The sequence below is a fragment of the Macaca mulatta genome, chromosome 12, assembly GCF_049350105.2.
Source record: "Macaca mulatta isolate MMU2019108-1 chromosome 12, T2T-MMU8v2.0, whole genome shotgun sequence".
Lineage (NCBI taxonomy): Eukaryota > Metazoa > Chordata > Mammalia > Primates > Cercopithecidae > Macaca > Macaca mulatta.
In genome coordinates this window covers 95,234,383-95,260,568 of record NC_133417.1, presented here as the reverse complement: position 1 = coordinate 95,260,568, position 26,186 = coordinate 95,234,383, and the positions used below count along the sequence as shown (strand labels likewise).

Here is a 26,186-nt window from a genome sequence, read left to right as displayed (position 1 = left end):
AAGTCAGCTGATTCTTGCTGTAGACCCTTTTAAAGGGACCAAGTCCCTCTGAAGACTAGTGTGTAGAATGGGGCAGAAAAGCAGGAGGATTTACTATAAGTTTGGTTTTTTTTTGAAACAATCTAGCTCTGTCACCCAGACTCGAGCGCAGTGGCGCAATCTCCGTTCATGGCAACCTCCGCCTTCCAGATTCAAGTGATTCTCATGCCTCAGCCTCTTGAGTAACTGAGATTACAGGCATGCGCCACCATGCCCAGCTAATTTTTGTATTTTAGTAGAGACAGGGTGTCACCATGTTGGCCAGGCTGGTTTTGAACTTGTGACCTCAAATGATCCACCCTCCTCGGCTTCCCAAAGTGCTGGGATTACAGGCATGAGCACTGCGCTGGGCCCCTCCACAAGTCTTCTTGTACAACTAAGAGTAGCTGTCTTCCAGTAGCCTGGCAGAAGAGTAGGACTTACTCCTTAGAGAAACCAAATCAGGCAGGTCTAGCTGACAGTAGAGATTGGCGAAGTACTGTACTGAAGAGAGGTGAGACATACTGAATTGGAAGACCTCTGTCCCTTTTCCCTAGTTGGCTTGCAGAACCGCTGCATCCCACCCCACTCCTAAGCGATACATTGGAAGAAAAGAAAAACCCATAGACATTGAAATTAATGGACCCCTTAACACATCTTGCCTGATCATCTTACAGTGTATCATACAATTGAGAATCCCACAACTGCAATTGACATTAGACACAAAGCTTCCTAATTTTAGTGCTTTGCATAGAAAAACAAATATTCCTAGGCCAAAACAAACAACAAAGGCACTGGAAGGAAACAGTTAATGCAAGAAGAAGGAAACTTAAAAAGACAAACACCAATCTATAACTGTTATCTTGAGATAAGAGGAAAATATTTTACCTGTTAAACAACAACAGATGTTATAAAGATAATTCAAAGAATAATATAGGCATGCCTCAGATAATCTGAATTTGGTTCCACACCATGGCAATAAAGCTAGCTAGTCACATGAATGTTTTGGTTTTCCAGCACTCATAAAAACTTTTACACTGTACTATAGTCTGTTGAGTATGCAGGAGCATCATTTCTAAACACAGGTACATATCTTACTAATTTATAATTATAAAATAATTTGACTGAAAATACTAATGATCATCTGAGCTTTCAGTGAGTCATAATTGTTTTGCTGCTGGAGGGCCTTGCCTAGATGTTGATGGCTACTGGCTGACCTTGGTACTGGTTATGCCTGTAAAATTTTAAAAATGATAACAAAAGTGGGGAATAAAAAACCCAGAACAGATGAAAATCCGTCGTTGAGGAAAACTCTAACAGAAAGGGATAATGAAATAGAAAGGGAGAGAATGGAAAACTCTAGAGGTATTATTCCAAGAGGTCCAAAATCTAATTATTAGGAATGCATAATAGAGAAAATGGAGGGGAGGAAATATTTAGAGAAATAGTACCAAAAAAATTACCCAGAACTGAAGAACATGAGTACAGATTGGCAGGGCCACCAAGTACTTGGTGGAGAGAATATGAATACACAGCGCATGAGGATTTCACTTGTTTTTATCAGAGCATTTGATAGTCTCCTGCTGTCGAATTGAGTAAATATGGGATGAATTATGGTTTGTGGGGGTTGACGGGCTTATCAAAGAGTTCTACTAAATGTATAGGAGTTAGTTTGTAGGGAAGTCATCTTAGAATTATTCAGTATTTTTCGCAAGTGATTTGGAGACCACTGATAACATTTTGATCAAGTTGATTTAGAACTAAGAAAAATAAATTAGGAAAAAGAATGTGGATGAAAAAAACAACCCTTAGAGTTTAGAGTGATCTGCCCAATAGTAACAATGTGAAATTTAAAAAAGATAAGTGCAAATCTTGTGTTTTAACCCAAAGTACTAAATTCATTAAGTACAGAATAGAAGAAACAGCCTACAATGGAACAGGTTAAAAAAAAAAAAAGTCTTATTTAATTGGAGCTTAGTGTGAATCAGTTGCAATCATAGGCCTGTCTCAACACTAACTCAGAGTTAGTCCAATTAAGAAAAGTATATCCAAAGCAATCAAGGGCCTGCAGAACCCTCTTGTACTTTGCTACCATCCAGCCACACTTGCAGCTAAGATAAGTGTCCTGTACTTGGGAGAATGACCTTGATAAACTGGAACTTGACCATAAGAAGGACCTGGATCATGAGGGGACACAAAATTGTGTCATGTGAGAAGTGGTTAAGGTGAAACAGATTAACTAGAACTATAAACACGGTAGCATTGGTTTTTGTTCCAGAATTAACAACAGAAACCTCATTACTCGTTGTTCCAGCATTTGTGAGCTCCTCCTTGAGAGGTGCTGTTTTCTCTCCCTGAAGGTCAGAGCTGCAGGCATACCAGGCATATGGTGGGAATTTCTGACTAGGATGGAAATTTGGGCAGGTTGATCTTTCAGGTCCCTTACAATCCTTAAATTCACAGATATATTTTAATGATAATGTGTTAAATGTAATAGTGGTTACATATATTTATACATGTAAATAATAATACTAAAACATTTTTGCTGTTGATACTTTTAAGAGCTAGTCTAGAGTTCTACATGCTGTCTGAATTTTGATCATACAGTGGTAGTTATTTATGAGACAGTTAGATGTAATTTGAAAGTGACAAGTGACAATCTTTCACAAAGGGTATCATTAAATATGAATTTTTAAGGATTAAAAAAGTGTGTTCAAAGTTACTAAAAAATTTTTCTTTTCAAACAGTCTAAGATTGATCGAGACAAGTCTTTTATGCTTGAGGAACACATGGACAAAATAAACAGGTACCTAAAAAGAGATCTCAGTTATATATTCCTTTGGAAAGACTATGTTAAAATGAATTTACTAACATTGTAATTACCATTTTAATTACACTGTGTTTGATAGTGCACTGAATTCTGAGATCAGATAGTATAGCGTTTTCTTTCCTTCCTTTCCTTTCCTTTTTTTTCTTTTCTTTTTTATTTTCCTTTCTTCTTTCTTTTCTTTCTTTCCTTTCTTTTCTTTTTTTCCTTTCTTTCTTTCTTTCTTTCTTTCTCTTTCTTTTCTTTTCTTTTCTTTTCTTTTCTTTTCTTTTCTTTTCTTTTCTTTTCTTTTCTTTTCTTTTTTCTGTCTTGTCTTGTCCTGTCCTGTCCCTCGCTCCTTCCCCCAGGCTCTGTCCCCCGGGCAGTGGTACAATCTCAGCTCACTGCAACCTCCACCTTCCGGGTTCAAGCAGTTCTTATGCCTCAACTTCCTGAGTAGCTGGGACTACATGCACCTGCTACCATGCCTGGCTAACTTTTGTATTTTCAGTAGAGACAGGGTTTTGCCATGTTGGCCAGGCTGGTCTCCAACTCCTGATCTAAGGTGATTCGTCCTCCTCGACCTCTCAAAGTGCTGGGATTGCAGGCGTGATGCCTGGCCAGCATAGGACTTTTTTTTCACTTACCTTTGAAAGTAGCTTCTTTCCCTCTCTTTCTGGGCGAAATAAATTCATTATATTTAAGTCATCTACCATGAGAATTCATCCTAGTACAAAATACCTTTTTTTTTTTTTAAGTGGGGGAAGAGCAGCTAGAAAATAATTGAATTAACTTTTATTTTTGTAAATTCGCCTTCTCTGAAGATCTTAACAAGCTGAACAGTAAAAAGATTTTGTGCAGTGATTTGAATTTATATTTGTACAAAATATCTTTTTTTTTGAATTGGGGAAGAGAAGCTAGAAAATAATAATTGAATTAACTTTTACCTTTTTAAATTCATCTTCTCTGAAAGTCTTGATAAGCCGATTAGCAAAAAAGGTTTTGTGCAGTGATTTGAGAGATTGACAGACTGGCTTTGGGAAACAGGAGGAAAAGTATTAGAAAATAAGACAACCATCTCTACAATTTAGAAGCATCGATGTTTGATTGTTGAATTATCTCTTTATATGGAAATATAATAGATGCAAAAATGCAAAAGAAAATAAAATTTAGATTTTATTTTGTTAGTGAAGGTAGACTGCAAATGCTTACCCAGGGAAGCAGTGCTCTCTTTCTTTTTTTTTTTTTTTTTTTTTTTTTTTTTTTTTTTTTTTGAGACGGAGTCTCTCTCTGTCGCCCAGGCTGGAGTGCAGTGGCCGGATCTCAGCTCACTGCAAGCTCCGCCTCCCGGGTTCACGCCATTCTCCGGCCTCAGCCTCCCGAGTAGCTGGGACTACAGGCGCCCGCCACCTCGCCCGGCTAGTTTTTTGTATTTCTTAATAGAGACGGGGTTTCACCGTGTTAGCCAGGATGGTTTCGATCTCCTGACCTCGTGATCCACCCGTCTCAGCCTCCCAAAGTGCTGGGATTACAGGCTTGAGCCACCACGCCTGTCCTCTCTTTCTTTTTACATCCTGTTAAAGAAGTTAGACAATTCTTCATTATTGAAACAGAGGTGTGGGAAAGCCTATGTTCAGATTCATCAGTATGTTAGAAATAGGAAATCACTTACACATTGGTGAAGTCACATTTCCTTTTTTTACAGTTGTTTTTCAGCCAATACCGTGGAAGAAATTATTGAAAACTTAAAGCAAGATGGTTCATCTTTTGCCCTAGAGCAATTGAAGGTAATATTGGAATCCTTTCTGTCCTGACTGAACACAGTGAAGTCCGGTGACAGGGAAGCCTCTCTAAGGGGGTATTCGTGCTCCATTGGTGGTGACATAGCCCACGCATTGTGTTTTCTTTTTTCCCAAATTTAGGTGAGCTTCAGAAATCAGTTCTACTAACCTTGACCTAAATCCAAGTGCCACGTCTACCTGCTGGTTGTTCAGGGCAAAGCCAATCTAGTTTTATGTCCTTTGAATGTAACAGAGGACTTTAGTAAGCATGCTTCATTTCCAAATAGTCCTCCTTGTCTTATGGAGGAAGGTTTTTAGGGACACTTTAATTAGAAGGGCTGGGTCACTGGAGAATAGTCACCTTATGATACATTGCAATTGTGACATCGATCTATAAATTCTACTTAATATGGTCTTTCTAAACAGGAGGTTTAATTAAAAAGCGATGGTTTTAAACAAGTGAGAGACTCCATCTCTTGCCATAGCTGAGTCTTATGTAGAGTTTCTGTGTTAGGTACACTTTGATCTTTTTGGCACATAACTGTTAGGAGAAGAGCCATTTTTGTATAAATGTGTACATACTAGGTATTGACATTCATGGACCTCTAGTATGATTATGAAACTTGGAGTACTTCAGACTTCTGGACAAAGGAAAGAAAAGGTATGTTTCCTTTTACTTAAAAGGTGTTTTAGCTTGTCTTCATCTGATTGCATTTTTCATATATATATATAAAATTACTTTAAGCTCTACATCATGATTCCATAATGTTTTTCTGTTTATAGATGTAATCATAGCATTTCAGTTGTCAGGAAACATATTGAGAAAAAATTTTAATAGTCTTACCTGTAAAAGTGAAAACATTTCCTCCATTGTCACTGTATTTTTTTGTTTGTTTTCCTTTTTTTGAGACAGAATCTTGCCCTGTTGCCCAGGCTGGAGGACAGTGGTGCAATCACAACTCACTGCAGCCTCAGCCTCCCAGGCTCAAGCAATCCTCACACCTCAGCCTCCTGAGTAGCTGGGACTATGGGCGTGTGCCACCACGCGTGGCTAATTTTTTGTATTTTTTTGTAGAGACAAGGTTTCACCATGTTGGCCAGGCTGGTCTCGACCTCCTGGGCTCAAGTGATTCACCCACCTCTGCTTCCCAAAGTGCTGGGATTACAGGCGTGAGCCACCACACCGGGCCTTTTACTGTATTCTTAGGGGGGAAATCCAAAGTTAATTTGTCCCATGGGATCTTATACAGTATTAGAATTTTATTAACTTTCAAGGATAGGCATAAATTAGAGCAGGTAGACCAGCCATTTATTTCCCTAACTCACAAAAGTAGATTATTATTGTTAACAACTTCCAGGAATGTTTGCGTAGTCATTTTGTAATTCAAGGAATCTGACTTTAAGTTGGTGTATTAGGGTTCTCTAAAGGGAAAGAACTAATGGGAGATATGTATATAAAGGGGAATTTATTAAGTATTAACCTGCATGATCACAAGGTCCCCCAGTAGGCTGTCTACAAGCTTAAGGAGCAAGGAAGACCAGTCTGAGTCTCAAAACTGAAGAACTTGGGGTCTGATATTCAAGGGCAGGAAGCATCCAGCATGGGAGAAAGATACAGGCTGGGAGGCTAGGCCAGTCTCTCCTTTTCACATTATTCTGCCTGCTTTATATTCTCTGGCAGCTGATTAGTTTGTGCCCATCAGATTAAGGGTGGATCTGCCTTGCCCAGCCCACTGATTCATATGTTAATCTCTTTTAGCAACACCTTAACAGACACACCCAGGATCGATACTTTGTATCCTTCAATCCAGTCAGATTGACACTCAGTATTCACCATCACAAGTCCACCCCTTGTCAACTTGAACCCATACACATCTCCTGAGGCTTCAAATAAAGACAATAATAAGGTCATAATTATGCCTAACATAATGCAACTATCCTTTGTACAACCAGAAACGCACCAATTCCCAACCCAAATACTATTACATAAAGTTAGCAGTACTTCAATGCTAATATGAAGTCAGTAAATCTTATGTCACATGATAAAGGAAAAGGAAATAAAGATATTTTCTTAGTATAAGTATATACATGCACAAACATGTGTTTAGCAAAAGGTGGAGGAAATACTCATGACAATTACAGTCTCCATTTCTGTGGCTGATCACATGGTTGTAACTAGTATTGATGACTACCTTCTTCTACTACCCATTCTGTATTCCCTATGTCTTTAGCAAGCACCTCACATCAACAAAAAGTACACCCACACAAAAAACTCCATTCAGAAGCCATCAGCATCAAAGATCAAAGGTAAATAAACACACGAAGATGAGGAAAAGCCAGTGCAACAATGCTGAAAATTCCAAAAACCATAATGCCTCTTCTCTTCCAAATAAATGATTACAATTCCTCTCCAGCAAGGGCACAAAACTGGATGGAAATGAGTTTGATGAATTGACAGAAATAGGCTTCAGAAGGTGTGTAGTAACAAACTCCTCTGAGCTGAAGGAGCGTGGTCTAAACCAATGCAAGGAAGCTAAGAACCTTGATAAAAGGTTATAGGAACTGCTAACTAGAATAACCAGTTTAGAGAAGAACATAAATCTTGAAGAACAAGTATCAGTAATCGAATCAATCAGGCAGAAGAAGGGATATCAGAGATTGAAGATCAACTTAAATGTGAAGACAAGATTAGAGAAAAAAGAATGAAAAGGAATGAACAAAGCCTCCAAGAAATGTGGGACTATGTGAAAAGACCAGACCTACGATTGATTGGTGTACCTGAAAATGACAGGAGAATGGAGCCAAGTCGGAAAACACACTTCAGCATATTGTGCAGGAGAACTTCCCCAATCTAACAAGACAAGCCAACATTCAAATTCAGGAAATACAGAGAACACCACAAAGATACTCCTTGAGAAGAGCCACCCCAAGACACATAATCTTCAGATTCTTCAAGGTTGAAATGAAGGAAAAAATGTTAAGGGCAACCAGAGAGAAAGGTAGGGTTACCTACAAAGGAAAGCCCATCAGACTAACAGCGGATGCCTGTGCAGAAACCTTACAATCAGAAGAGAGTGGGGGCCAATATTCAACATTCTTGAAGAAAAGAATTTGCAACCTAGAATTTCATATCCAGCCAAACTAAGCTTCATAAGTGAAGGAGAAAGGAAATCCTTTCCAGACAAGCAGATGCTGAGGGATTTTGTCACTACCAGGCCTGCATTGCAATAGCTCCTGAAGGAAGCACTAAATATGGAAAAGAAAAACTGGTACCAGCCACCACAAAAACATACCAAATTATAAAGACCACCAACACTATGAAGAAACTGCATCAACTAATGGGCAAAATAACCCACTAGCATCATGATGACATGATCAGATTCACACATAATAATATTAACCTTAAATGTAAATGGGCTAAATGCACTAATTAAAAGACACAGACTAGCAAATTGGATAAAGAGTCAAGACCCATCAGTGTGCTGTATTCAAGAGACCCATCTCACATGCAGAGACACATACAGGTTCAAAATAAAGGGATGGAGGAATATTTACCAAGCAAATGGAAAGCAAAAAAGCAGGGGTTGCAGTCCTGGTCTCTGATAAAACAGACTTTAAACCAAAAGCAATAAAAAAAGACAAAGGCATTACATAATGGTAAAGGGATCAATATAACAAGAAGAGCTAACTATCCTAAATATAGATGCACCAATACAGGAGCACCCAGATTCATAAAGCAAGTTTTTAGAGACCTACAAAGAGACTTAGACTCCCAGACAATAATACTGGGAGACTTTAACCACCCTACTTTCAATATTAGATCAATGAGACAGAAAATTAACAATGATATTCAGGACTTGAACTCAGTTCTGGACCAAGTGGACCTAATAGACATCTATAGAACTCTCTACCCCAAGTCAACGTAATATACATTATTTTCAGTACCACATAGCACTTATTCTAAAATCAGCTATATAATTGGAAGTAAAACACTCCTCAGCAAATGCAAAAGAACGGAAATCATAACAAACAGTCTTTCAGACCACAGTGCAATCAAATTAGAACTCAGGATTAAGAAACTCACTCAAAACCACAAAATACATGGAAAGTGAACAACCTGCTCCTGAATGACTACTGGGTAAATAACGAAATTAAGGCAGAAATAAATTAAGTTCTTTGAAACCAATGAGAACAAAGATACAATGTACCAAAATCACAACACAGCTAAAGCAGTGTTTAGAGGGAAGTTTATAGCACTATATACCCACATCAGAAAGTGGAAAAGGTCTAAATTCGACACCCTTACATCACAGTTAAAAGAACTAGAGAAACAAGAGCAAACAAATTAAAAAAATAGCAGAAGACATGAAATAAGCAGAACTGAAGGAGATAAAGACACAAACCCTTCAAATAATCAATGAATCCAGGAGGTGGATTTTGAAAAGATTAACAAAATAGACCACTAGCCAGGCTAATAAGAAAAGAGAGAAGACTCAAATAGACACGATAAAAAAAAATGATAAAGGGGATATCACCACTGATCCCACAGAAATGCAAACTACCATCAGAGAATGCTGTAAACACCTCTCCACAAATAAACTAGAAAATCTAGAAGAAATGGATAAATTCCTGGACACATACACCTTCCCAGGACTAAACCAGGAAGAAGTCGAATCCCTAAATAGACCAATAACAAGTTCTGAAATTGAGGCAATAATTAATGGCCTACCAATCAAAAAAAGCCCAGGACTAGACAGATTCACAGCCGAATTCTGCCAGAGGTACAAAGAGGAGCTGGTACCATTCCTTCTGAAAATATTCCAAACAATACAAAAAGGGGGACTCCTCCCTAACTCATTTTATGAGGCCAGCATCATCCTGATACCAAAACCTGGCAGAGACACAAGGGTAAAAAAAATATTTCAAGGCTGGGTGCAGTGGCTCACACCTGTAATCCCAGCACTTCAGGAGGCTGAGGTGGGCAGATCACCCGAGGTCCAGAGTTAAAGACCAGCCTGACTAACATGGAGAAGCCCCATTTCTACTAAAAATACAAAATTAGCTGGGCGTGGTAGCACATGCCTGTAATCCCAGCTACTCAGGAGGCTGAGGCAGGAGAATTGCTTGAACCTGGGAGGCAGACGTTTTGGCGAGCCGAGATTGCCCCATTGCACTCCAGCCTAGGCGACAAGGCAAAACTCTGTCTTGGAAAAAAAAAAAAATATATATATATATACACACACACACACACACACACACACACACACACACAGGCCAATATCCCTGATAAACATCAATGTGAAAATATTCAATAAAATACTGTCAAACATAATCCAGGGTCACATCAGAAAGCTTATCCACCACCAATCAAGTCAGCTTCATCCTGGGATGCAAAGCTGGTTCAACATAAGCAAATCAATAAATGTAATCCATCACATAAACAAAACCAGTGACAAAAACCGCATGATTACAATAGATGCAGAAAAGGCATTCAATAAAATTGACCCCTTTGTGCTAAAAACACTGAATAAACTAGATATTATGGAACATATCTCAAAAAATAAGAGCTGTTTATGACAAACCCACAGCCAGTATCATACTGAATGGGCAAAAGCTGGCAGCATTCCCTTTGGAAACTGGCACAAGACCAGAATGCCCTCTCTCACCACTCCTACTCAGCATAGTATTGGAAGTTCTGGCCAGGGCAATCAGGCAAGAGAAAGAAAGAAAGGGTATTCAAATAGGAAGAGAGGAAGTCAAATTGTCCCTGTCTGCAGATGACATGATTGTATATTTAGAAAACCTCATTGTCTCAGCCCCAAAACGTCTTAAGCTGATAAGCAAGTTCAACAGAGTCAGGATACAAAATCAGTGTGCAAAAATCACAAGCATTCCTATATACCAATAATAGCCAAATTATGAGTGAACTTCCATTCACAATTGCTACAAAGAAAATAAAATAGGAATACAACTTACAGGTGACGTGAAGTTTGGGCACGGGGGCTCACGCTTGTAATCCCAGCCCTTTGGGGGGTGAGATGGGCAGATCACCTGAGGTCAGGAGTTCAAGACCAGCCTGGCCAACATGGTGAAACCCTGTCTCTATTAAAAATACAAAAATTAGCTGGGTGTGTTGGCGCATGCCTATAATCCCAGCTACTCAGGAGGCTGAGGGAGGAGAGTCACTTGAGCCCGGGAGGCAGAGGTTGCAGTGACCTGAGACTATACCATTGCATTCTAGCTTGGGCAGAGGAGGGAGACTCTGTCTCAAAAACAAAACAAAAACAAAAACAAAAAAGGAGAACTGCAAACCACTGCTCAAGGAAGTAAGAGAGGACACAAATGGATAAACATTCTGTGCTTATGGATAGGAAGAATCAATATCATGAAAATGTCCATACTGCCCAAAGTAATGTTTAGATTCAGTGCTATTCCCATTAAGCTACCATTGACTTTCTTCACAGATCTAGAAAGAATTACTTTAAATTTCATATGGAATAAAAATAGAGCCCGTATACTGAAGAGAATCCTAAGCCAAAAGGACAAAGTTGGAGGCATCATGCTACCTGACTTCAAACTGTACTACAAGGCTAGAGTAACCAAAACAGCATGGTATAGTGGTACCAACACATATATATAGACCAGTGGAACAGAACAGAGACCTCAGAAATAACACCACACACCTACAACCATCTGATCTTCAACAAACCTGACAAAAACAAGCAGTGGGGAAAGGATTCCATATTTAATAAATGTTGGGAAAATTGGCTAGCCATATGCAGAAAACTGAAATTGGACCCCTTCCTTACACTTTATACAAAAATTAATTCAAGATGGATTAAAGACCTAAACATAAGACCTAAAACCATAAAAACTCCAGAAGAGAACCTAGGCAATACCATTCAGAACATAGTCATGGGCAAAGACTTCATGACTAAACCACCAAAAACAATTGCAACAAAAACCAAAATTGAGAAATAGGATCTAATTAAAGAGCTCTGTGCAGCAAAAGAAACACTCATCAGAGTGAACAGGCAACTCACAGAATGGGAGAAAATTTTTGCAATCTATCCATCTGACAAAAATCTAATATCCAGAATCTACAAGATTCTTAAATTTACAAGAAAAAACCCCATCAAAAAGTGGGTGAAGGATGTGAACAGACACTTCTCAAAAGAAGACATTTATGGCCGGGTGTGGTGACTCACGCCTGTAATCCCAGCACTTTGGGGGGCCATGGCGGGCAGATCATGAGGTCAGGAGTTCAAGACTAGGCTGACTGATATGATGAAACCGCATCTCTACTAAAAATACAAAAATTAGCCAGGCATGGTAGTGCACGCCTATAATCCCAGCTACTGTGGAGGCTGAGGCAGAAAAATTGCTTGAACCCGGAAGGCAGAGGTTGTAGTGAGCCAAGATTGCCCTACTGCCCTCCAGCCTGGGTGATAAGAGCAAGACACTGTCTCAAAACAAACAAAGACATTTACGTGGCCAACAAACATACGAATAAAAGTTCATCATCACTGATCATTAGAGAAATGCAAATCAAAACCACAGTGAGATAACCCATCTCACACCAGTTAGAATGGAGATCATTAAAAAGTCTGGAAACAACAGATACTGGTGAGGATGTGGAGAAATAGGAATGCTTTTACACTGTTGGTAGGAGTGTAAATTAGTTCAACCACTGTGGAAGACAATGTGGCAATTCCTCAAGAATCTAGAACCAGAAATACCATTTGACCCAGCAATCCCTTTCCTGGGTATATACCCAAAGGATTATAAATCATTCTACTCTAAAGACACATGCACACGTGTGTTTATTACAGCACTATTTATAATAGTAAAGACCTGGATCCAACCCAAATGCCCATCAGTGAGAGACTGGATAAAGAAAATGTGGCATATATACGCCATGAAATACTATGCAGCTGTGAAAAAAGAATGAGTTCATGTCCTTTGCAGGGACATGGATGAAGCTGGAAACCATCATTCTTGGTAAACTAATACAAGAACAGAAAACCAAACACCACATGTTCTCACTCATAAGTGGGAGTTGAACAGTGAGAACATACTGACACAGGGAGGGGAACATCGCACACTGGGGCCTGTCAGGGTAAGGGGCAAAGGGAGGGAGAGCATTAGGACAAATACCTAATACTTGCGGGGTTAAAACCTAGATGACAGGTTAATGGGTGCAGCAAACCACCATGGCATGTGTATACCTATGTAACAAACCTACACATTCTGCATATGTATCCCAGAACTTAAAGTATGTGTGTGTGTGTACATGTATATATATATGAACTTAAAGTGTGTGTGTATATATACGTGTGTGTGTGTATATATATATATGAACGTGGGGCACCTAGAGCTACACATTGCAGCAAGAATGCAGTTTGGCAGTGTCTTACAAAGTTAAACTTACCAAGACCCAACAGCCCCACTCTGCGAGATTTATCCAAGAAAGTGTAAACACGAATGCACACAAATGCTTGTATTTACAAGTTCATTGGAACTTTGTTCATAATAGCCAAAATCTAGAAACAGCTGAATGCATATTAATTACTGAATGAATGAACTTATTGTGATTTATTTATACAATGGAATACTACTCTCTAAGAAGGAATGAGCTACTGATACAACATGATAAATCTTGGAAGCAGTATGTCAACGAAAGATGGTGTATGCAAAGGACCACTCCTTGTATGGCTTTGTTTTTATGAAATTCTAGAAAAGATAAAAGTATTTGAATAGAAAACAGATCAATTGCCAGGGGGCAAGGAGAACTCCTTGGGGTGTTAGAAATGTTCTATATCTTGATTGTGGGGATAATTATACAACTGTATACACTTACCAAAACTCATAGAACTTTGCACTTAAGTGAATTTTATTATATATAACTAACATCAGTAGAACTATTTAAAAAATAAAAGGACATACTAACAGTTTGACCTATAGATGTATGCATTATATTTGCTGAATGTACCCATTATAGTATACCATTTATTGCTACTAATGAGAGCAGTTTAATGCCAGTGTTGATGGATACATTGTGCTTTGGGGAAAGAGTATGATAAAGGGAAAAATGCATCCGTTTATGTAGACAAGAAGAGAAAATAGTTTTCTGGTTCACTGATGGGCCTTAGTAACCTTTAAATGCTATCATTGGCATTTAGGAAACATAAAATAGTAGTACTTGTATCTTTAGATAGTATCTTTTCATTTTATATAAATTGTTAATGTCTTTAAGAAGTTAATAGAAAAGTCTTAAGATCAGGTTGCAAAAGGCAGCCTTCTTGCACTGGCTCTAAACCTTTTATTATAAGATACAAAAAAGAATATTAGTACCATGTTTTGAAGGTCTGTTTCGATCTTTGTATAGTAATATGACGTTTCAGATTGGTGAAAATATACTAAAAAATAGAAATATTTCTGTGAAACTGAACTAGTCAGTGAAATAGACATTAACTTGTTTAAGTATTTTGTATTTGTATCAGTTTATTGTCAGTTGGAACACCTCTGGAAATGATTTATAGATATATGTATATAAGGTATAAGATGATTACTTAGAAAAATATTTACAATTAAAAGCAGAACATAACTCTTAAATATGGTTGATTTAAACTAGTTTAAAAAATTAAAGACCATTTAACAGAGTATAATAGAGCTTTTGTCGCTTGGTTTTAATATAACAGATGATATGATTTGTTATTAAAATACTTGTGAATTAAATTTGACCTTCAGCTTAGTTTCATTTAACCCTAAGGACAAATGCCAAGAGACATTTCCCATATAAACCTTACAGCAACACAACACAGCTCCAGATCTTTAGTGGCAATATTGTAAAACACCTTAAAATGACAGTGTTAACTCCATGAAGGTCTCTGCACCTCTGTCTGCTTGTCTCCATTCTATTATGTGTCTTTTTCTCTCAACCTTTTACCTTTTTGCTTTATTGAGTGATATCTAGCACACACCATTAACTCCTGGAAGCTTGTTTAACCCTTATCTCCTGGCACCTATGACAGAGTATTTACATGGTATGTATGATGAATGAATGAATGGGTAAGATGCCATAGCAGCCTCTGAAGTATGAAAATGACAATCCAGTATCTGTTCTCAGGGAGTTGGCAATCTAATGAAACACATATATAAATGAACAATTACAATACAGTGTGGCAAGTGCTGCTAAAATAGAGGCACAAATTATGGATGTCCATAGAACGATGGAGGGATTCTGAGAAGCCTCATGAGGAAGTGAAATCTGAGCAAAGTCTAAAAGATGAAAGTGAGTTGCCAGGTGCCAAAGGGTGTTCCAGAGAGAATACCACATACTCACACAAATGTTTGGAAAGTGCAGAGCAAGGAACAAGGAGTAACATACCAGGAAATATGGCCAAAAAGATGACTGGGGGCAGATCGTAATGGTCCTTATATTATACTTAATTGCTTGAATTCTGTGAGTTTTTCCGCGTATGTGTATTTTAAGAACTCACATTTTTAAAGTGTAACATACAGAAAAATACAGAAGTCATGTATATATACCTCAATATTTTTTCACATGAACATAAGAAATGTTGGAGGCCGAAAGATTGAGGGTCGTGATCCACTCAGTATACCACTAGAGGCCATATGAGTAACAGCAAACTGTTCTCATAAACGCAGAATGTTGGCAAAGTGACAAACTGTATGCCACCCATAAGGAATGCTGAGGGCAGTCATGCCCAAGTGCAGTGTTTCTTTTGATTAGGTACATCTGAAGCCTGTTATTAATAATATGAACCTGTGATCAATTAAGCAGCTGACCAATCATTACCTCTTCCGCCTTGCTCTTGTTACCCAATAAATACAAAGGGCTGTAGAAGCTCAAGCACTGCCTTTGCTCACTAGAAGCAGGGAGCCCTCTTCTTCTTCCCCAGCCCCTTCCTTTAAAATAGTTACTTTTGTCTTAAGTTTTTACTTCTATGTTCCTCCCCCTTCATTCAGTCTGGTAATGACAGTCTCAAGTAGTAACAGTAGTAATTGTCATAGTGAGGGTCTCAAGTAGTAATTGTGGCAGTCTACCACAAAGAAACATTTACAGAGTGCCCCAGATGTCTTACTTGTGTGCCCTCCCACTCGCCACGTGTGTGCCCTCCCACTCGCCACGTCTTCTCCAGGATAAATAAATAACCATTGTACTGGCTTCTCACATCATACATTTTGTTTGAGGGTTTTTGTTTGTTTGTTTGTTTTTTTAAAAGACATAGATTTGCTGTGTCACCCAGGCTGGAGTGCAGTGGCACAATCTTGGCTCACTGCAACCTCCGCCTCCTGGGTTCAAGCGATTCTCCTGCCTCAGCCTCCCGAGTAGCTGGGATTACAGGTGCCCACCACCATGCCTGGCTAATTTTTGTATTTTTTAGTAGAGCTGGGGTTTCAACATATTAGTCAGGCTGGTCTCGAACTCCTGACCTCAGTTAATCCACCCGCCTTGGCCTCCCAAAGTGCTGGGATTACAGGCATGATTGTTTGAGTTTTATATAAATGAAATTGTATCATTTTGTGTCTAGTTTCTTTTGCTCAGCATATTTGTGAGATTCATCCACATTGTACCTACGTAGCAGTAGTTTGTTCATTCTAAGATACTCCATTGTTTGATGTGTTGCATTTCACTTACTCATTTCTACTGTTGGACATTTGAAGTTATTTGCAGGATTTTACTGTAAGAATTCTGCTATAAACAGTTTTGGCCTTGTGGTAACATAGACACAAACTTCTATGGGTTATATACCCAGAAGTAGTGCTATAAAATCATCAGGTAGGTGTATATTCCTCTTCAGTAGTTATTGTTAAATAATTTTCTAATATAGTTGTATCAGTTTACATTTAAGTACTAGTTGTTCCACATTCTCACCAGCATTTTTGTTGTTGTTGTTGTTGTTGAGATGGAGTTTCACTCTTGTTGCCCAGGCTGGAGTGCAATGGCGTGATCTCAGCTCACTCCAACCTCTGCCTCCCAGGTTTAAGCTATTCTCCTGCCTCAGCCTCCCAAGTATCTGGGATTACAGGCATGTGCCACCATGTCCGGCTAATTTTTGTATTTTTTAGTAGAGACGGGGTTTCACCATATTGGTCAGGCTGGTCTTCAACTCTTGACCTCAGGTGATCCACCCACCTTGGCCTCCCAAAGTGTTAGGATTACATGTGTAAGCCACCATGCTGGCCTGAAATTAAATTTTATGTATTGACCTTGTATCTAATGATTTTGCTGAACTGACTTATTTTTTAAGTGAGTTATTTATGGTTTGCACATTACTTTGAATTTTCATCATTTGTATACATAATGTCATATTTCCTTCTTCCTTTATTCCTTCTTTTCCTTTTCTTCTCCCTTCCCTCTCTCCCTTTCATACCCCCGTTATTTCCCCTTTCTCACCAGCTTCCTATACTGGCTAGCACTGCCAACAAAATGTTCAACAGAGGTGATGATAGTGATAGCCATCTTTGTCTTATTCCCAGTCTTAAGGGGAAAGCTTTTAAGAACATTAAAAATGTTGATTTTTGTAGGTTTTCTGTGGATATTCTTCATCAGTGTGAATAAATTGATTCTATGCCTAGTTGGTGAAGAGCTTTTTCGATAATTATTGTTTTGAACGAGTGTTGGATTTTATCTTGCTTATTTTTCTGCGTCTATTGAGATGATCGTATGATTTTTTTCCCCTTTATTAATGGAAATTACAATAATTTTTGATGATCAAATGTTTTTAACTTTGAGGAAGTCTAATTTATCTTTTTCTCTTTTATGAGTATTGATTTCTGTATCCTAAGAAAACTTTAGCTACTTACAGAATATCTTCCTGTGCTTCTGGAAGATTTCTAGTTACTGCTTTTTCGTTTAGGTCTAGATCTACCTCACATTAATTTTTTGTGCATAGTGTAAAATATAGAAGTCCAGGTTAATTTTTTCTCACATTGTTACATAATTGTTCCAGCACAGTTTGTTGAAAAGACTTCTTTCTCTTTCTTCCCCATTGCATTGCATTGGTGCCTTTTGTCAAAAATCAAATGACATTGTAGATAGATGGGAGTCTGTTTCTGGGATAATGGCTTTTCAAAGAACAAATTTTTATATTTTTGAAAGAAGCCTTATTTTTTCTTGATATGTGTTTTACATATTGTTGGATTTGATTTGCTAGTATGTTTAGGATTTTTGCATTATGTTTATGAGAGATTGGTCTATAATTTTTCTTGTAATTGTCATGTCAAGTTTTGGGTAATAAGGTTATGCTAGACTCATACAATAAAGTAGGAAATATTTTCTTTTTCCCCTGTTCTCTGGAAGAGTTTATATAAATTTAAAATACAAATTTTATTAGTAAAGCCATCGGGGACTGAAGTTTCCTTTGTGAGAAGGTTTGTAATTATAGATTATATTTCTTTTTTTTTTTTTTTTTTTTTTGAGATGGAGTCTTGCTCTCTCGCCCAGGCTGGAGTGCAGTGGTGCAATCTTGGCTCACTGCAACCTCCACCTTCTGGGTTCAAGTGATTCTTCTGCCTCAGCCTCCTGAGTATCTGAGACTACAGGCACGCACCACCACACCCCGCTGATTTTTGTAGTTTTAGTAGAGACGGGGTTTCACCATATTGGCCAGGCTGGTCTTGAACTCCTGATCTTGTGATCTGCCTGCCTTGGCCTCCCAAAGTGCTGGGATTACAGGCATGAGCCAAGATTATATTTCTTTAATAAAGAATATGTGACTTTTTTTTAAGTTGTCAAATTTATTGGAGATGTTGTTCATAATATCTTTTGATGTCTGTGGTACCTGTAATGATTCCTTTTTTACTATTACTGTTTTTTTCTCTCTCTCGTCTACCCATCATCCTCATTTACTTTATCTTTCCATCTTTATATTTTCAGGCTCTTTATTGGTCAGAATTATTAGTTGTAGAAAAGAGAGTTCACACCAGGTACTCTTAAGCAGAAAAAGTATTATTAAGGGACACAGACAGCACAGACAGCTTACAAAAGCATTAGGGGACCCAAACAGAAACCCTTTAATTTTACTGATTAGAATGGGGAGCTTACAACAGAGGCAAGTATTAACATGAGACGGTATTCAGAAGATTGTGAGCAGGCATATATGAGAGATTTCATTACAAGCTCTCTGCAGTAACCAACCACAATGCAGAATAGAAATTCATTACTTTGGGCTTTTGCTACCTCTCAATTTAACTGTTATGTTTTTACAGACTTGTTAAAAAAAATGATTGGATAGACTTTTTGATGTTCCTTAAAAAAAAAAAAAATCCAGCCATATAAGATGCTTCTAACAGTAGTGTCTCTTAGTTTAGTTTTATTTTCTATGCACTGTTTGCCCTTGTAGAAAACATTGTTTCTGCTGAAAATGCTTTCAGGTAATGTATGTTTTGAACTGTTTTGCATTGATTTATTTCTCTTGTGCCTTGCAAGTGTTTAAAAAATTTGCAATTCATATTATTTCTGTGGTATAATATGAACAAGTGCTTTATCCTCCCCTCTGACCTCTGTAATGGGGAAAGAACATTCATTATTTCTTAATTGGTTGCCGTCTGTGGCTTACTTACACTTTTTTCTTGATGATATTTTTAGCAGTTCAAAGAAAGTTTTTAGAAATAGTGAATTTGGTTTCTGAATTGAAGGATTAGAAAGTTTATCTCACAGCATGTTAGCGGATTTGAAATATTCTATGGCCTTTATTCAGAGGAGAGCAAAATTACATCCATGTATATATTCTTCCTACACCTTTAAGCATTCCTTTGAGTTGGATAGGAGGTAAGCCCATTTTTTTTTTCTTTAATTAGACTCTTAAGCCCTCATTTGCTGTTCATTGTCTCTACTCTGTACTTAACGGAAGTGAATATCAGTTCTGTTTTTAATGCATATTTTTTAAAGTAAATTGATCTTAAGTAGAAAGCTGAAACTGGATCCCTTCCTTACTCCTTATACAAAAATTAATTCAAGATGGATTAGAGACTTAAATGTTAGACCTAAAACCATAAAAACCCTAGAAGAAAACCTAGGCAATACCATTCAGGACGTAGGCATGAGCAAGGACTTCATATCTAAAACACCAAAAGCAATGGCAACAAAAGCCAAAATTGACAAATGGGATCTAATTAAACTAAAGAGCTTCTGCACAGCAAAAGAAACTACCATCAGAGTGAACAGGCAACCTACAGAATGGGAGAAAATTTTTACAATCTACTCATCTGACAAAGGGCTAATCTCCAGAACCTACAAAGAACTCAAACTAATTTACAAGAAAAAAACAACCCCATCAAAAAGTGGGTAAAGGATATGAACAGACACTTCTCAAAAGAAGACATTTATGCAAGCAACAGACACATGAAAAAATGCTCATCATCACTAGCCATGAGAGAAATGCAAATCAAAACCACAATGAGATACCATCTCACACCAGTTAGAATGGCAGTCATTAAAAAGTCAGGAAACAACAGGTGCTGGAGAGGATGTGGAGAAATAGGAACACTTTACACTGTTGGTGGGACTGTAAAGTAGTTCAACCATTGTGGAAGACAGTGTGACCATTCCTCAAGGATCTAGAACTAGAAATACCATTTGACCCAGCCATCCCATTACTGAGTATATACCCAAAGGATTATAAATCATGCTGCTATAAAGACACATGCACACATATGTTTATTGTGGCACTATTCACAATAGCAAAGACTTGGAACCAACCCAAATGTCCATCAGTGGCAGACTGGATTAAGAAAATGTGGCACATATACACCATGGAATAATAGGCAGCCATAATAAAGGATGAGTTTGTGTCCTTTGTAGGGACATGGATGCAACTGGAAATCATCATTCTCAGCAAACTATCACAAGAACAGAAAACCAAACACTGCATGTTTTCACTCATAGGTGGGAATTGAACAGTGAGATCACTAGGACATGGGAAGGGGAACATCACACACCGGGGCCTGGTGGGGGGAGGGGGGAGGGATAGCATTAGGAGATATACCTAATGACAAGTTAATGGGTGTAGCACACCAACATGGCACATGTATACATATGTAACAAACCTGCACGTTGTGCACATGTACCCTAGAACATAAAGTATAATAAAAAATAAATAAATTGATTTAAAAAAAAAAGTAAAATGATCTAAATATACATGAATTCCAGACAATTAGAGTTCTGTTTTAGGGTTCTCTAGAGAAATAGAACCAATAGGAGATACATAGGAAATCTCAGGATATAGCCTCTACCTTTGCATACCCCATACAGTATGCATGTCACACTGTATATTTTTGGATGTTCTGGGAGTCTTTTGAAGGGAGCGCTAAGGGCAATATCCTGAGTTTTCCTTTTTTTTTTTTTTTTTTTGAAATGTCCCATGTCTTGATAAAACTTGTCAAAAGAAGGGTTCTTTGGGGTGTTACCCAAAGGGCAGTGATTATAGTTCTGATAATGCTTTTTAAGTGCAAGAACCACGTCCTGTTTGTTATTGTCTCCTCTGTAGTGCATTGTAGGTGCTCAACAATATTTTTGAATTGAAATGAGAATATGAATTGCTTGTTAAAGGAAAAAAGAAGTTGTCTCTTTGACAATAGGAGACAACTGATTTTCCTTCCCCCTAATCTTTAAATCTTTAAAGGGTCAGATAAATGGGTTGGGCCACTGACCAGTGTTCCACAAGAAGTAGAAATGTGTTCACTAGGTTGTATGGGTACAAAATTATATCAATATACATTTCTGGCATAGCTAAAGATCCCAATAATCAAATATTCTAGAACAGTCTGTGTTCTTTTTTTTAAATTATACTTTAAGTTCTAGGGTACATATGCACAACGTGTAGCTTTGTTACTTATGTATATATGTGCCTTGTTGTGCTGCACCCATTAACTCGTCATTTACATTAGGTATATCTCCTAATGCTATCCCTCCCCCATCCCCTCACCCCAAACAGGCCCCGGTGTGTGATGTTCCCCACCCTGTGTCCTAGTGTTTAGTTCCCACCTATGAGTGAGAACATGTGGTGTTTGGTTTTCTGTCCTTGTGATAGCTTGCTCAAAATGATTTGCTATTGTGAATAGTACTGCAATAAACATACATGTGCATGTGTCTTTATGGAAGCATGATTTATACTCCTTTGGGTATATACCCAGTAATGGGATGGCTGGGTCAAATGGTATTTCTAGTTCTAGATCCTTGAGGAATGGTCACACTGTCTTCCACAATGGTTGAACTACTTTACAGTCCCACCAACAGTGTAAAAGTGTTCCTATCTTTCCACATCCTCTCCAGCACCAGTTGTTTCCTGAGTTTTTAATGATTGTCATTCTAACTGGTGTGAGATGGTATCTCATTGTGGTTTTGATTTGCATTTCTCTCATGGCTAGTGATGATGAGCAATTTTTCATGTGTCTGTTGCCTGCATAAATGTCTTCTTTTGAGAAGTGTCTGTTCATATCCTTCATCCACTTTTTGATGAGGTTGGTGATTTTTTTTCTTGTAAATTTGTTTAAGTTCTTTGTAGATTCTGGGTCAGATGGGTCATTCTACCCCTTTGTCAGATGGGTAGATTGTAGAGATTCTCTCCCATTCTGTAGGTTTCCTGTTCACTCTGATGGTAGTTTCTTTCGCTGTTTAATTAGATCCCATTTGTCAATTTTGGCTTTTGTTACCATTGCTTTTGGTGATTTGGTCATGAAGTCCTTGCCCATGCTTATGTCCTGAATGGTATTGCCTAGGTTTTCTTCTAGGGTTTTTATGATTTTAGGCCTAACATTTAAGTCTTTAATCCATCTTGAATTAATTTTTGTATAAGGTATAAGGAAGGGATCCAGTTTCAGCTTTCTACATATGGCTAGTCGGTTTCCCCAGCACCATTTATTAAATAGGGAATCCTTTCCCCATTTCTTGTATCTGTCAGGTTTGTCAAAGATCAGATGGTTGTAGATGTGTGGTGTTATTTCGAGGGCTCTGTTCTGTTCCATTGGTCTATATCTCTATTTTGGTACCAGTACCATGCTGTTTTAGTAACTGTAGCCTTGTAGTATAGTTTGAAGTCAGATAATGTGATGCCTCCAGCTTTGTTCTTTTGGCTTAGGATTGTCTTGGCAATGTGGGCTCTTTTTTGGTTTCGTGTGAACTTTAAAGTAGTTTTTTCCAATTCTGTGAAGAAAGTCATTGGTAGCTTGATAGGGATGGCCTTGAATCTATAAATTACCTTGGGCAGTGTGGCCATTTTCACGATATTGATTCTTCCTTTCCATCAGCATGGAATGTTCTTCCATTTGTTTGTGTCCTCTTTTATTTCGTTGAGCAGTGGTTTGTAGTTCTCCTTGAAGAGGTCCTTCGCAACCCTTTTAAGCTGGATTCCTAGGTATTTTATTCTCTTTGTAGCAATTGTGAATAGGAGTTCACTCATAATTTGGTTCTCTGTTAATGGTGTATAGGAATACTTGTGATTTTTGCACATTGATTTTTGTATCCTGAGACTTTCCTGAGGTTGCTTATCAGCTTAAGGAGATTTTGGGCTGAGATGATGGGATTTTCTAAATATACAATCATGTCATTTTAAAACTGGGACAATTTGACTTCCATTTTCCTAATTGAATACCCTTTATTTCTTTCTCCTGTCTGATTGCCCTGGCCAGAACTTCCAACACTATGTTGAATAGAAGTGGTGAGAGAGGGCATCCCTGTCTTGTGCCAGTTTTCAAAGGGAATGCTTCCAGTTTTTGCCCATTCAGTGTGATAATGGCTGTGGGTTTGTCATAAATAGCTCTGATTATTTTGAGATACATCCCATTGATACCTAGTTTATTGAGAGTTTTTAGCGTGAAGGGCTATTGAATTTTGTTGAAGTCCTTTTCTGCATCTGTTGAGATAATGTGGTTTTTGTCCTTGGTTCTGTTTATGTGATGGATTACGTTTGTTGATTTGCATATGTTCAACCAGCCTTGCATCCCAGGGATGAAGCCAACTTGATTGTGGTGGATAAGCTTTTTGATGTGCTGCAGGATTCAGTTTGTCATTATTTTATTGAGGATTGTTGCATCAATGTTCGTCAGGGATATTGCTCTAAAATTCTCTTTTTTTTGTTGTTTCTCTGCCACACTTTGGTATCAGGATGATGCTGGCCTCATAAAATGAGTTAGGGAGGATTCCCTCTTTTTCTGTTGATTGGAATCGTTTGAGAAGGAATGGTACCAGCTCCTCTTTGTACCTCTGGTAGAATTTGGCTGTGAATCCATCTGGTCCTGGAGTTTTTTTGGTTGGTAGGCTATTAATTATTGCCTCAATTGTAGAGCCTGTTATTGGTCTATTCAGGGATTCAACTTATTTCTGGTTTAGTCTTGGGAGGGTGTATGTGTCCAGGGATTTATCCATTTCTTCTAGATTTTCTAGTTTATTTGTGTAGAGGTGTTTATAGTTTTCTATGATGGTAGTTTGTATTTCTGTGGGATCGGTGATAATATCCCCTTTATCATTTTTTATTGCGTCTATGTGATTCTTCTCTCTTCTTTATTAGTCTTGTAGCGGTCTATCAATTTTGTTGATCTTTTCAAAAAACCAGCTCCTGGATTCATTGATTTTTTTGAAGGGTTTTTTTGTGTCTCTGTCTCCTTCAGTTCTGCTCTGATCCTAGTTATTTCTTGCCTTCTGCTAGCTTTTGAATGTGTTTGCTCTTGCTTCTCTAGTTCTTTTAATTGTGATGTTAGGGTGTCAATTTTAGATCTTTCCTGCTTTCTCTTGTGGGCATTTAGTGCTATAAATTTCCCTCTACACACTGCTTTAAATGTGTCTCAGAGGTTCTGGTATGTTGTGTCGTTGTTCTCATTGGTTTCTAAGAACATCTTTATTTCTGCCTTCATTTCGTTATGTACCTAGTAGTTATTCAGGAGCAGGTAATTTAGTTTCCATGTAGTTGAGTGATTTTGAGTGAGTTTCTTAATCCTAAGTTGTAGTTTGATTGCACTGTGGTCTGAGAGACTGTTTGTTGTGATTTCTGTTCTTTTACATTTGCTGAGGAGTGCTTTACTTCTAACTATGTGGTGAATTTTGGAATAAGTGCGATGTGGTGCTGAGAAGAATGTACATTCTGTTGATTTGGGGTGGAGAGTTCTGTACATGTCTGTCAGGTCCGCTTGGTATAGAGCTGAATTCAATACCTGGATATCTCAAAACTTTGTCTTGTTGATCTGTCTAATGTTGACAGTGGAATGTTAAAGTCTCCCATTATTATTGTGTGGGAGTCTAAGTCTCTTTGTAGGTCTCTAAGGACTTGCTTTATGAATCTGGGTGCTTCTATATTAGGTGTACATATATTTAGGATAGAATTGATCCCTTTACCATTATGTAATGGCCTTCTTTGTCTTTTTTGATCTTTGATGGTTTAAAGTCTGTTTTATCAGAGACTAGGATTGCAACCCCTGCTGTTTTTTTTGTTTTCCATTTGTTTGGTAGATCTTCCTCCATACCTTTATTTTGAGCCTATGTGTGTCTCTGCATGTGAGATGGGTCTGCTGAATATAGCACGCTGATGGGTCTTGACTCTTTACCCAATTTGCTAGTCTGTGTCTTTTAATTGGAGCATTCAGCCCATTTACATTTAAGGTTAATATTGTTATGTGTGAATTTGATCCTGTCTTTATGATGTTAACTGGTTATTTTTCTTGTTAGTTGATGCAGTTTCTTCCTAGCATTGATGGTCTTTACAATTTGGCATGTTTTTGCAGTGGCTAGTACTGGTTGTTCCTTTCTATGTTTAGTGCTTCCTTCAGGAGCTCTTGTAAAGCAGGTTTGTTGGTGACAGACTCTCTCAGCATTTGCTTGTCTGTTAAGGATTTTATTTCTCTTTCAGTTATGAAACTTAGTTTGGCTGGATATGAAATTCTGGGTTGCAAATTCTTTTCTTTAAGAATGTTGAATATTGGTCCCCACTCTCTTCTGGCTTGTAGAGTTTCTGCCGAGAGATCCGCTGTTAGTCTTATGGTCTTCCCTTTGTGGGTAACCTGACCTTTCTGTCTAGCTGCCCTTATCATTTTTTCCTTCATTTTAACTTTGGTGAATCTGACAGTTATGTATCTTGGAGTTCCTCTTCTCAAGGAGTATCTTTGTGGCGTTCTCTGTGTTTCCTGAATTTGAATGTTTGCCTGCCTTGCTAGGTTGGGGAAGTTCTCCTGGATAATATCCTGAAGAGTGTTTTCCAACTTTGTTCCTTTCTCCCTGTCTCTGTCGGGTATACTAATCAGACATAGATTTGGTCTTTTCACATAGTTCCATATTTCTTGGAGGCTTTGTTCATTTCTTTTCACTCTTTTTTCTCTAAACTTCTCTTCTTCCTTCATTTCATTCATTTGATCTTCAATCACTGATACCTTTTCTTCCACTTGATCAAATCGGCTATTGACACTTGTGCATGCGTCACGTAGTTCTCATGCCATGGGTTTCAGCTCCGTCAGGTCATTTAAGGTCTCTATGCTGTTCATTCTAGTTAGCCATTCATCTAATGTTTTTTCAAGGTTTTTAGCTTCTTTGCTATGGGTTCGAACATCCTCCTTTAGCTCAGAGAAGT

At 38.0% G+C, this 26,186-nt stretch overlaps 1 protein-coding gene across 2 annotated transcripts in view; it reads left to right on the top strand.

Annotated features, from left to right (window-relative positions):
• Nucleotides 1-26,186, top strand: part of HIBCH (3-hydroxyisobutyryl-CoA hydrolase) — a 118,163-nt gene that overhangs the window by 71,547 nt on the left and 20,430 nt on the right. For both annotated transcript variants that reach the window (XR_013402082.1, XM_015110551.3), the window contains exons 10-11: nt 2,766-2,824; nt 4,530-4,611. Coding sequence is in view for 1 of the 2 variants with exons in the window: in XM_015110551.3 (XP_014966037.3) it covers nt 2,766-2,824; nt 4,530-4,611 (141 nt within the window). In the remaining variant the exon portion in view is untranslated. The remainder of the gene's footprint in view (nt 1-2,765; nt 2,825-4,529; nt 4,612-26,186) is intronic.